The following is a 12,325-nucleotide window of genomic DNA, read 5'->3' on the forward strand; positions in this document are numbered from 1 at the left end:
GTGGTGGGGTTCACATTTATGGATGTTTGACCAGTAAAATAAAAACCCTCGCCATGATATTGTGGAACTAAAAAGTAATCTTAATAATATTTTTTTTTTTTTTATAAATGCTGGCAATATTAGTCTTACTCGTATAGTCATGCGAACGAGAAAATATATGAAGGTGTATAATAATTATATTTCAATGTTACATGTTCAGTGCTTCCAGGTGTTAGCGTTGCATGATAGAGTTAAATATTCTCTTATGTAATATTCCTTATAATTTTGGTTGAAATTCACTTCTTTTTATAATATTTTATTTTTGCATCATAACCATACTAAAATATAATTGGCAAAATAACATTAAACATAGTTGTGGGGGACTGATGTTTAAATTGGACAGCAAACTGTCTATGTCTTAGATCATCAAGCCCCTTTCTTTGAAAATGAACATCAGTAATTTATCAAATCATTTAACAATAAAATATATTTAAAACGACTTCTTAAAATCATTGATTAATAATGATAAGTTCCACGTTCAGATACAATTAAATTATTTAATTTATTTGGAATTATTTTCAAGTAATCATCAAGGGCCTCGGCCTTGCTCATTTTGATTTGCTTTGATTCAAGGCAAATCAAAATGAGCACGATGTGAATAGAATTGCATTGTTGTATTATAAAATTCCTAGGGCTTTCCAGCCTCATTATCAGACTAACTTATTATCACTATAATATTGCATTGTAATTTGACATTAAACGTTACAACAAAAGACTGACAACAATTATTTACGTCACCTTTACTTACGTTTTAAATTCAGGGATGCCCGATTAGTATCAACTGAATACGCCTGAAAACCAGCTTTGATGGTTACACTTAAAATGAGACATTCTATCTAATGTTAAGTGCTTGGAGTGCGACACAGTATGATATGATTGGAATGACCTGGGAATTAAACCCGTCACATGGCGACGTGAGAACACGACTGTACAGTGCCATACGATCAGTCCCACCACCACTGCTATTATAAATAGCGCGCTGGTCATGCAGTATTACTTTTGACACAACTGTAAACTGTGTGCATTAATAAGGGCTCCTATTAGGTTCGAAACTAGTCGAGTATTTCCATATTTAAAATGTGAGTAAACTTGATATAAATAATTACAATACAGTATAATTCACGATAATTATTATTTGACAATTTCAGCGAGACAGTTACATTTAGCGGCGTTTTAATTTTGCTGGTCAAGATTTACTTAACATTAAAATAGTCATAAAAACATCAAAAGAATCTGAAATGTACACAGTACACACTACACAGAATTGATTCAATTGTGAATCAAAATACATAGATGATAGAATCAGAATAAATATTAATAAAATACAATTTTAGTCTCCTTCTTCATTTAGCTTTACTATAACTGGTCGTTCATCTTCTTCGTCTGCATCTAATCCTGTGAAATCCCATTGTAGTTTCTCAGTCAAATTCTCCTTGAATCTTTCAATCATTGTCAGCAATCGTCCGTCTACTTTGCTTACATATGCTGTGCGGAAGAATTCGCGCAATTTCTTATAAACTAGATTCTTATTCATGACTATATCAGCCAAGAAATCCTCAGGCATTTCTTCAATTTGCACTTCTATTGTTCTAATGAAATGGAAGAAGACACTTCGGTATTTGTGAATCGCATCATCACAGGAGCAGAGGAGTATAACTAAATTCTTCCAATGCTCAAATGCTTCGAGGGAATGTCCAATGAGGAAACATAAGTATGCAAATTGCAATTCACCTATTATGTGAAGTGGTCTGAAAATAATATACATATATCTGATTAATGTACAAACAAAAAATATCAAAATAAAAGACTGATGGTTGCATTTTACACTTAATCTTATTGTAACTCTCCCAGTCATAGTTTGTTCCAGTAATAAAAAAAAAAAAATTAAAAGAAATCAAGTCAAATAAAGAAAAAAACTACATAAATATTAAAGGCATTTATGTATATGTATAATGGGAATTTTATGAACTTAACAAGTCTTCTAGATGAAGTCCAAACAATTGTTGAAAATGGCAAAGTTGTCAAGTTTTTTGTTCAATATAATAATAATAATAATAAAGCTTATTTATTGCCTATACATTTTACTTTTTCCATAATATATATAACCATATAATTTTAAATTATTTTTTTCAATATCCTAATTTTCCTTTTTATTCTAGGATAGGAATCCCTTTTTGGGTATAAGCCTCATCTAGTTTTAACATAAGTATCTCTATCTTTTGCTCTTAGTTTTAATATACAATCATCATCTTCCACCCTTATCAATTATTTTTGCTCTAATATGGTTTTATCCATATTGTTTAATATGACTTTGTTGTTTAATATACAATCTACTACTTAATGTATAAACTTACTCATCATGTTGTGCAATCATGAGTTCAAGTGTGTAAGATTGGTCCAAATAATGTTTTGTGATTTCCTCTGGTGTTGAACCCGGTGGGTATTTGTCACGTGGAATCTCTGTGAATCTGATTGATGTGCCTGTAAATTTAATATATTTCACACATTTATTTTCATTATTACCTGTATCTTGCCCATGAAGCAGTACATAAACTATCATATGTGCTAAGTTACAATATATCCTACCCATGCATCAAATTTCATTTAAATCTGTTCAGTAGTTTTTGTGTGAAAGATTAACAAACATCCATCTATATTTTTATTGTTACATTTGAAATTACTAACATGTAAAATTTATTCTGAAATATCTGGTATCTTAACAGTTAATAATGAAATTTTTCATACACACTACTCAGTGGTCTGGTCACATAGGCCACATAGGCTTCTTTTTGTTTCAATAAATATATCACAGATATGTTAAAAAGTCATGGGCACAGCTGTCATTTATATAATTTTAATATCATTTCAATAAGTATTTCATTATAATTGAAAGTGTTTCATGATTTAAGGAAAATCATCATAGGTCAAGATGTAAACTGCTAGATAAATTGGATATACAATGAATGGATTAGATTATTCTGCTATAGACAAGTAGAAGGACAAATTAGTGGCTTTTTGTAACAATGTAAAATATATAATTGATTATATAGAAAAAAGTAAAATAAAAATATTATACCTGGAGCAGGCTTTAGATCTGGTAACATAGAATCCTCTTTCTCTTCCCTTGTAATTCTTTTAGCTCTTTTGGCATCAGACTGTCCAGGAGTAGAGTCATCCTCTGTTGTTTCCGGTTCCTTCTGTGACTCTTCACTATTACTGTCCTGACTCTCCATAGATTTGCTGGAAGCCTTTACACCTCGGGGCCTGTCTTCATCAGTTGTAGACATGAGTTCTACTGAAGCTCTTATGATGCCATTGTCAGGAGACAATTTAGCAGCAAGTTCAGCTGTAAATATTAAAAATTTTTATTCGTAACAAAAAAAAAATTACTTACAGATAATTTTTTTTAGGTGTCTACAGATGATAGTTACCATTTTCTATCAGCTTGTTTATATTCTAAGTATTATAAATGTTTAAAATAATAAATGTGAAATTTAAAAATTCACTTTCTTTGGAGTTTGAGATTCAATTGGTGTTTGTGTGGTAGGTATGTTAGTACTAATATTATATATTTATCTAGATAAGTGTTTTAGAAAAATTAATAAATAATATACTGCAATATTTTTATATACCTTAAAACATATTTTGTATTTATTTTACTAACTTTAAAAAGGAAATAATGTTGAAATAGCAACATTAGTTATTTCTAATGCAATTTTACTCTTAACAACTCATAATTAATATTTTTTTATAATTTTGATGTATGTCAGTAATAATAAAAACAAACCTGTAACTTGTGAAGTCAGTAGTTTCCATTTCTGCCATATTTCATATGGATATGGAGCCAGATGTCGGTCCAAGTTGAACAGGTTATCCTTCAGACGTTGAATACTCTCTTCACTTATTTCATCTCGGCTTATATCCTCCAATTTCTTATCCCACATCTTTACAAGGAACTCTTTCTTATTGAAATAGTGCATAAATCCTGACCTGTTTTCAATATATGTAAACATTTTCCAGTCATTACAATCACAGTACAGTGTGAAAATTTGTAAAGCCATTTCAATATTTTGTTCTTCAATGGCACTTAACTACATAGACTTTAAGGAAATTTGGTAAATAGATTAATTAGAAAATAAATAGATTAGATATACAGCCATATAGTACAGCTAGTAATAATGTCTTAAAAAGTTTCAGTGTATTAAACTGGTTTTAAATACAATTATTCTAATTCAGAACATAAGTACAAAAGGCAAGTACCTTAAAAGTTAATTTTGAAAAATAGTTTTGTGTATGATGGGGCTGATATACCAAAGATAAATGTCGTTTAAAAAATTAAACATTAAAAAATATATTTCTGGTTACCATTGTTTATTATTATAAATTTATGGTTTGATTGATACAAAGTATTAATTGTTTTCATCTATATTTTTTATTATAATATGTATAGGAAATATTTAGGATGTGCCTTCTAAGCTTCTTAGTAGTATATTTTTATAAAGTAGGGTTATTTTATTTTAATAACTAAAAAAGTACTGTAGGCCTGACATTTGACCTTTTCATTAAATAAGATATGTATTATATAAAATTTATTAGATTGCTAATAAAAAAGTGATAAAAAAATACAAATAATTTATTGTAAATCGCTATAAATACAATCTCCTATAGACAAATACATACACAGACCAAAAACAATGTTTAGATAAAACGACCATTAGCTGTGATGGTGGATGGGCTAACATATAAAGTTTTACATTATATTATTAACTGTACAACGAGATACTTGCCTCGGAGATATATCGCCAGTTCCTTTACTAACCGCTGAGTAGTGGACATAGTGTAAACCAGGTGGTATCATTTTTATCCCTCGAAAATCTTCTTCTGTATTCCAACATTGCATATCGATGCCAAATTGTGTCTCTTCAGGCACTCCGAGAAACACAAATGTACCTCCCTCAACGAGGAGCTTCTTTGCTGTCTCCTGGTCCATTTTGTAATGGTTGTTTCAACGAAAATCAATAAAATATGATAAAAATACAACAAATCAATATGTTTACATTCCTGCAAGAAAATGATAGAAAATGTCAAAAAGTTGTCAACCTCTAATCGCTAATTGCGCTGACGTTGACAGTTGATATTATATACGTTATTGAGGAACTGACGTTAACTTATGGGGTTGCCATGCCTAACCAAAATCATCATCATCAGCTCAGCCATCATCCACTGTTGAATATAGGCGAACACCGAAATGATTTGTGTTAATTTTGACGATACCTTTTCTATTTTTGCAGCAATCTACAAGTTATAAAGCTTTGGAAAGCTACAACACATTTTTTTATACAAACAAACAAGCATATAATCTATCTGATGGTAAACGGTGACTGTAGCCTATGAAATGTATGTAGATCGAGACATTGTAGAATAAACTGAAGAGACGGAAGAGGAGATCTTAGACCATATTACGAGAATGAACAATACATTGATTGGTTAATTGTTAAAGCATCTTGATGAATCAAGAAGTAATTGGTAAATAAATCTACTTCAACGTTTATAATATTAATACGGATTACAATACAAGGACTATTTTTTCGCTATTAATCAGTATCTTCCAGTGCGAATGAAATCGTAACTATAAATAATATTTATCAAGCATTCTAGGGCAGGCAGATAAAATCCATCTATATTCACAGACGCATCTCTGCGAAGCTTCGTACACATACTTGGGTGGCATCAGGCAATTTTGAGGTGAGCACAATCCATCTGGCTTTTATTTAAATACTTTTACATTATCAAGATTGCATACATACTAATTGGGACAAGTATTACAAAAAAACCTTAATAATAAACAGATTCTACCTATAGGTAAAGGTAAATGGAAGTAATGCTATCGCTAAGAAAATTCGTTACACACCACCGAACCCATCATTCAAGCGCACTAGTTCAACAGTTTTCGGGGCGAAATTCTCGTCAGTGAACTACGTTTGAAAATTTCGAGTTTTCACGTCGAGTAGTTACCACAGAAAGGCTTGGATATTGAATTCTGGTTTTACGGCACCTGTATTTTTGTTTTACCACAGATTTTTTTGCCTAATTATTTTCAACAGGTGACGAATTCCGCAGCTCGAGTACCAACCACTACTGGCTAGACGGTGGCGGTAATCACAAAAGTGCTTCAGTTTAGCTGTCGCTCGCAATTAGTGGGTTTTATGCAGGTAATACGTACTGTAAATAATTAAAATATACTAAAAGATTTCTTTTATTACTTTTCTTTTCTTGATTGTAAAGCGAAAAATAATGATAAACTAAAGGCCTTATACGAATCGGAATAGCAAAGTACCTTGCAGTCTTATTATTATATGTTACTTATGCAATAAATAGACGCAATTCTATTATTTTTAATTGTGAGGTAAAATTTAAAGAATCTATGTAGATTCTAAACATTAGTATTATTTTCTGCTTAGCTGATTTCTGAACTGGTATACAGGTAGGTACCTACTACTGACTTAAATGCATTAAGTGAGGATGAGTACACCCTTAGGCAAGTAATAGGTGTCGGAAATGGGCTTATAATAAAATTTGAGACATTACCGGGTCGCAGGCTGTTAGATTTTAATTATACTTTCATTTCGAGCAGTTGATAATTGTTTGGTAATAAAATCGAAATTGGTAATGTGGTCTCTTAAAAATGATAGCAGAACACATTAAAAGAAGATTTTTTTTTTTAAGTTGCATTGAACTGATTGCTTCGGTATTTGATTATTTTTTAAAATTTTAATTGTACTATTCTTGTTATCCGTTCGTGAAATGAGACTGTAGAAATTGAAACTAATCGTCGGGTTGGATATTTTTACAAATAGCGACGCAATAATTATTTTTAAATTTTATTATAACTTGGCTTCGAAATAAAAAATCACGAAAAATAAAAAGTAAATCTGATTATCTCGAATATAATATACAATAAATAGTAACATATTTCCAAAATTCGGTAGCAAACAGAATTACTCGTATGACCTGCAATGGTTTTGATATTCGGTTTTTGATATTGCTGACGAATAAAGAGTCGGTTGAATCCACGTGGGAAATTAGGATGTAAATTTCCATTCGCCGCGTTCTCGCGTACCTGTATTCACGGATTCTTTGTTTTCATCGGGAATTTAGGGATACGAAATCTCTAGAGCCTGCTTCGATGCTCGGGGCTAGATACCTTTGCACATGTTGAATATATTGGTAACGTTTTCACCTATTGGATTGTTTAACGCATTATTTTTAATTTTTGTTGTCTAACAGAAAATTTTTAAACAATATTCTTTGCTGGCAGTTTGCATTCATACAAATTTATAATTTAAAATATTCAAAATTCGAAAAAAAAGAGTTGAGTTTCTTGTCCGTTTTTCTTAATCGATATTATATTCTAAAAGAACGGCAGAGCCATATAAAATAACTGTTCAAAAATGCTTAAATTTAAATTTATTGGAATTAAAATTATTTTTTTCTTCTTTTCAACCCCTATATATAAAGGAAACGATAATTAAAATATTTAATATACGAGTGAAGCCGATTTTTCTTTTAGAAAGCGGGGTAAATAAACATTTTATACTTTTTTAACTTTAACAGAACTTTTCCATTATAATATTCCATGCCATAGTTTTCGTGTTATAGTTTCGTATGATGTTTATGCTATATTTGCGAATTCTGAATATACTTGAACAATTTTTTTAATGTATGGAATGTAATAGCTAGGTATTCATTCATTATTCCTTGAAAAACGGACAAGAAACTCAACTCCTATTTTCGAAATTTGAATATTTTAAATTCTGAATTTGTATGAATGCAAACTGCCAGTAAAGAATATTGTTTAAAACTGTTTTTATTCTGTGAAATAAAATTTTTTATCATCTTATCAAATTAATTATTAAATTAAAGCAAGTTCCGAAGATTGGTTAGATAAAATCTTTCTTCATTCCACTATTTTTTGTAGAAAATTAGAAGTACTTGTATAAATAGTGGTATAACAATTCTTACTGTGTTGGAAGATATAAGTGTTTCGAAGTACGCATCTCTCAAATTTAATGTTACTAGTCTTAACCTGAAAATAGTTAAAAATATTTAATAACTTATTCTAAATTGTATTTCTTATTTTAGGTATTTTTATATACATTGTATACCCATCTCTCGTTTCAAACCACTTGGCAACTATTTTTGTAATAACTTGCTAGATAACCGGTATACAGCTGATGTACGCCGGAACGTCCCGTAGGCACTCACGGGAGAGAAACACTATTAAAAGTTTCACTAACTCTGTGAGAGCACCGACACAACTAGTTTATGTTAGGGACTCTATCTAAACACCAAATAGCTTCGGAGATGTAAGTCTTAAAGTTTCACGGAAAGATTGCGACGCGAAATTGCCATTACTTATATCTTGGACATTGTCAAACTTTTTACCAATTAAATGTGATCGAGAGGCTCAAAGAAACAGTGGCTCCGTCTCAATAATGAAATGTTTTATTATTTATTTATACATTTATTTTATTTTTTATACAATTCAGAGGGGCAAACAAGCTGATGGGCTACTTGATAGAAAGTGGTAACCTTGATCAGTGGTAGATCATCAATCAGACACTATATATCAGATATCACCTCTTTTACAGCCAACTATAGATGTTATGCTACGAACGGTAAAGGTAGTGCCATATCATCTTATAGGAGGAAGTGGGAGGGAGGAGGAAAAGAAATAGGGATTGATTACCTAGCTAGTTATATACTCTGCTACGTCGACCTCCTCGCACGTTTTCCTGGAAACCATCGTGTTTAATTCCAAGTGAATTCATCACAATGGGCTACATAACTAGCCTTTTTTCTTTTTCTTTTCAGTCTCATCTCTCTTATCATCTTTCACTGGTACCTGGTCAATATATACTGTTAGCACAGATGAGACTACCGTTCCACTATCATTAATTTAAAAAATACATCCCCAACAAAGATAGTTGTTAGTGCCATCTGTTCCTTAGTCCACTCTGGCTTCATCAAGTATGTGCTGCACTGCGTCTTCACTGTAGTCACGTTGATGATTTAATTTTTTTTACACCTATCCTTCGGTTTGGTCGTAAAATATACTCGTATTTACTACTTACGTTTAAAATACGTATTTTATTATTTGTTATCGGCCGAAGATTTTCCCGATACTAATTCAAGTAAAACAAATATCTCAAGTTAATTAATTTCAAACACAAGACAGTTTCGATACAATCGGGCGTCTTCGTTCAAAATTGTTTTATGAGAAAGTTTTTATGGTCGGACCCTCCATCGGCGGCGATAGAAAATAAGAAATGAAAGCGAAGATAGATAATTTTGTTTCTAATAATAATGAGGTACGTTTTAACATCGACGTCCTCAGACAAACTTGTATCTTTGGAGAATGGCCGCTTTTGTGTAAGTATCTATTGCGATGTGGCGAATTTATTTTATTTTATACTAGTTTATTCCCGCTATTTCAGAAGTAGGGTATTTAGTCAAACAGATCATTTTTAGGTGGCGTATTAAGATAAGAGATACACCAGATTTTAAGTCATAACTTCAGAGGCACAAATGCGAAAATAGCAAATTAGTGCAGTAGTTTTTGTATGCTGCCGAAACATATGTATATGTACATAAACAAAATTTCTAAAAATATAAAAAAAATTAAATAACAATTTTGCCTTCTATTGTTCTTATTAGGACCTGATCATATAATTATTAAGACTTAACATATCAATTTTTTCTTAAATATCTTTCATGTGCAGATATTGTCTATTTACTAGTTTATTAAACATTAGCAAGATATTAGTACAGCGTTGCTAGTATTGGGTATTTTTCATAATTTTGGGTAAAAACTTTAGTATTCGCTTAATTTTAAAGAAATTATTATTTTGGAGAAAATGGAAATAGACTTGGAGAAATGTTGGTATTTTATTAGGAAATGTTGAGTAATAGTTTTAGTATTTGTAAATTCTGTACATATATAGAAGGTATATTATCATATTAGCCGTTAACTGAGGGGTTTTGCCAGTAGTTGATATGCTTGGTAAGCAGGTTACTAATGGGAGACTATGTACAAAAATCGATTGCTTGGATACCTCTGTCCCATTCGTGTTTCAACCGTGAAGCAGTTGTGTTTGCATGGCTGTGTTTCAGTTTGAAGGGTGGGATATGGCGTGAATTTACAGGGTACAGAGGAATAACACCTGAGTCCTCAGGAATGGCAACGCATGGGGGGTATCATGGGCGAAACAGTATACTCTGTTATGTCCATGGTACTGCTCATGTCTATAGGCGACGGTTACATATAAGGTACATAATTATAATAAAAGATACATATAACAAAACGTAGTGGAGAAATGATACAACTTTGTGATAGGGTGAAAATCATATGGATTTGGAGAAAGAATATTTGACGACTGCGTAAAAATCAAAATTTGCATCTGGCAACTTTGTATTAGTAAGATATTGATGGAAAAATAAGTCGACGTCTTTTATTTTATTGATACTAATTGTAAATATTATATTGTAAATGCACTAGATTTAGCTACACATAGTTAATTATTTAAGATTGCCTGGAAGAGACCGTTATTTAGCGATAAGACAGACCATTGTTGCGTTTTTATCTTGCTTCTTGTAATGTTGATTTTTGTGAATATATTTTAATGTAATTGTATCTTTCTTTGAGGGGAAACAACAAAGAGGTTTTATTTATTCATTCATTATTATTATATTATTATATATAATATACATTAACTATTACAATTCTACAGTTGATTTCTTATCAAACATTTTTTTTTTCAATAAGTTTGAAACTCCTAATTTAAATATATAATTTTTTTGTGACATTTGCGACAATTCTGTTTATTTATTAATCTATATTACAAATAATGGGAGCAGACATCTACATACTATGAGGCAACCATGGAGGCGAGCTTAAAGTAATTAAAACTTGCTAAGAGTCCGCGCTGTCCACGTTGCACGGCACCATTATTTTTTCGCCTTTGTGGATAGCAATTGTGATAAAAATAATGTAGATAATATAATACATTCATAATTTTATAAAGGCGAGCATATTTTATAAAAGATAGTGAGATATTTTAAATATAATAAATTATATGTTATGGATATCCTGCTTATGTTCTACTAATATTATAAATGTAAAAGACTGTAAAAATAATTATTTAAACACGTTTAAACGGCGGAACAGATTTTAATACAATTTGTTACACGGGTATGTTATGTCTAAAACAAGACACTTCATAATAGTTATATTCAATATTGCATCTTCTATCACCTGTATAACGGATTGTATTCTGAAGAACTCTTCAATATGATGCCTACAGCCACCTTTCAAGATCGTAGCACTCGCTATTGGCTGGCGATCTATCCTCACGCCTTATAATAAGCACGCATAGTGCGACTTCAGCGGAGCTTCTTCCTGTGAACACTCAGGTTATGGAATGATCTTTCTGCCAAGGTTTTCTCTAAAGACTACAGCATGGTCTTCTTCAAAAAGGGCGTATTAAGATTTCTTAAGGGAAGGCAACGCACGCGTGACATCCCTGGAGTTACAAGTCTCCATAACCATTGGTAATCCCGTTTACTATCAGATGGGCCGTATGCTTGTTTGCTACCATCTTTGTAAGAAAAACAAATTTTACCGATGTATGTGAGCAAAGCCGTGAGAAACAGCTAGTTGTAAGTATATAAGCTGGCTAATAAATAAATAAGAGGTGTGAAGGTAAGCATAGATTATTAATACTCAGATATTACTATGCCTTCGTAGGTCTCTACCTATTTACTCAAACTTTGTAATTTCTATCCGTTTGAATTAGAACACGGTATTTTATAAAAAAAAATCCACAACTATTCAACCCTTTCTACATAATTAATATATATAAGATAATGGACTGCGAAAGTTAATTATATAACGATTAAACTCATTCAGTTTCATACACACAAATGCAATAATAATAAATAGGTAACCGGTTATTGTATCTGTTATTGGCGCGGAGAAAATTGAATTTGTCCACGATCCGCGGGATTGCACGCGGCTAGATCCGACCCAAAAACAAACGTTCCATTTTCCAATCTTGTTTTTCACAATGCTACAGCCCGAACGATTTAGAAACCATTCACTCGTCGTTCACTTCTTCGACTTTCTATTTTCTTTACTAGTCCTATGTTTTTAGTATATTTTGAGGTGTTTTGTAATTTTTCACTTCATATTCTTTATTTATATGCTTTTGTACGTTCATTTTTAATA

At 31.3% G+C, this 12,325-nt stretch overlaps 1 protein-coding gene across 1 annotated transcript; it reads right to left on the reverse strand.

Annotated features, from left to right (window-relative positions):
- Positions 1-1,152: 1,152 nt before the first annotated feature.
- On the reverse strand, positions 1,153-5,130 carry LOC113513557 (protein AAR2 homolog). The gene is made up of 5 exons (XM_052900010.1): positions 4,827-5,130; positions 3,827-4,029; positions 3,116-3,385; positions 2,394-2,520; positions 1,153-1,787 (listed from the first exon to the last, which is right to left on the reverse strand). The coding sequence occupies exons 1-5, from the start codon at positions 5,027-5,029 to the stop codon at positions 1,370-1,372; spliced, it is 1,221 nt and encodes a 406-aa protein (XP_052755970.1). The 5' UTR covers positions 5,030-5,130; the 3' UTR covers positions 1,153-1,369.
- Between the last annotated feature and the right edge of the window lie 7,195 nt (positions 5,131-12,325).

Source organism: Galleria mellonella, unplaced genomic scaffold (assembly GCF_026898425.1).
Source record: "Galleria mellonella isolate WM207_F2 unplaced genomic scaffold, CSIRO_AGI_GalMel_v1 utg1260, whole genome shotgun sequence".
NCBI lineage: Eukaryota > Metazoa > Arthropoda > Insecta > Lepidoptera > Pyralidae > Galleria > Galleria mellonella.

Coding starts and splice junctions, on each gene's coding strand:
- LOC113513557 (XM_052900010.1), bottom strand. CDS start 5,029: ATGGACCAGGAGACAGCAAAGAAGCTCCTCGTTGAGGGAGGTACATTT. Junction 3,386..3,826: donor ACTGACTTCACAAGTTACAG/GTTTGTTTTTAT, acceptor TAATATTTACAG/CTGAACTTGCTGCTAAATTG. Junction 1,788..2,393: donor ATGATTGCACAACATGATGA/GTAAGTTTATAC, acceptor TATTATTTTCAG/ACCACTTCACATAATAGGTG.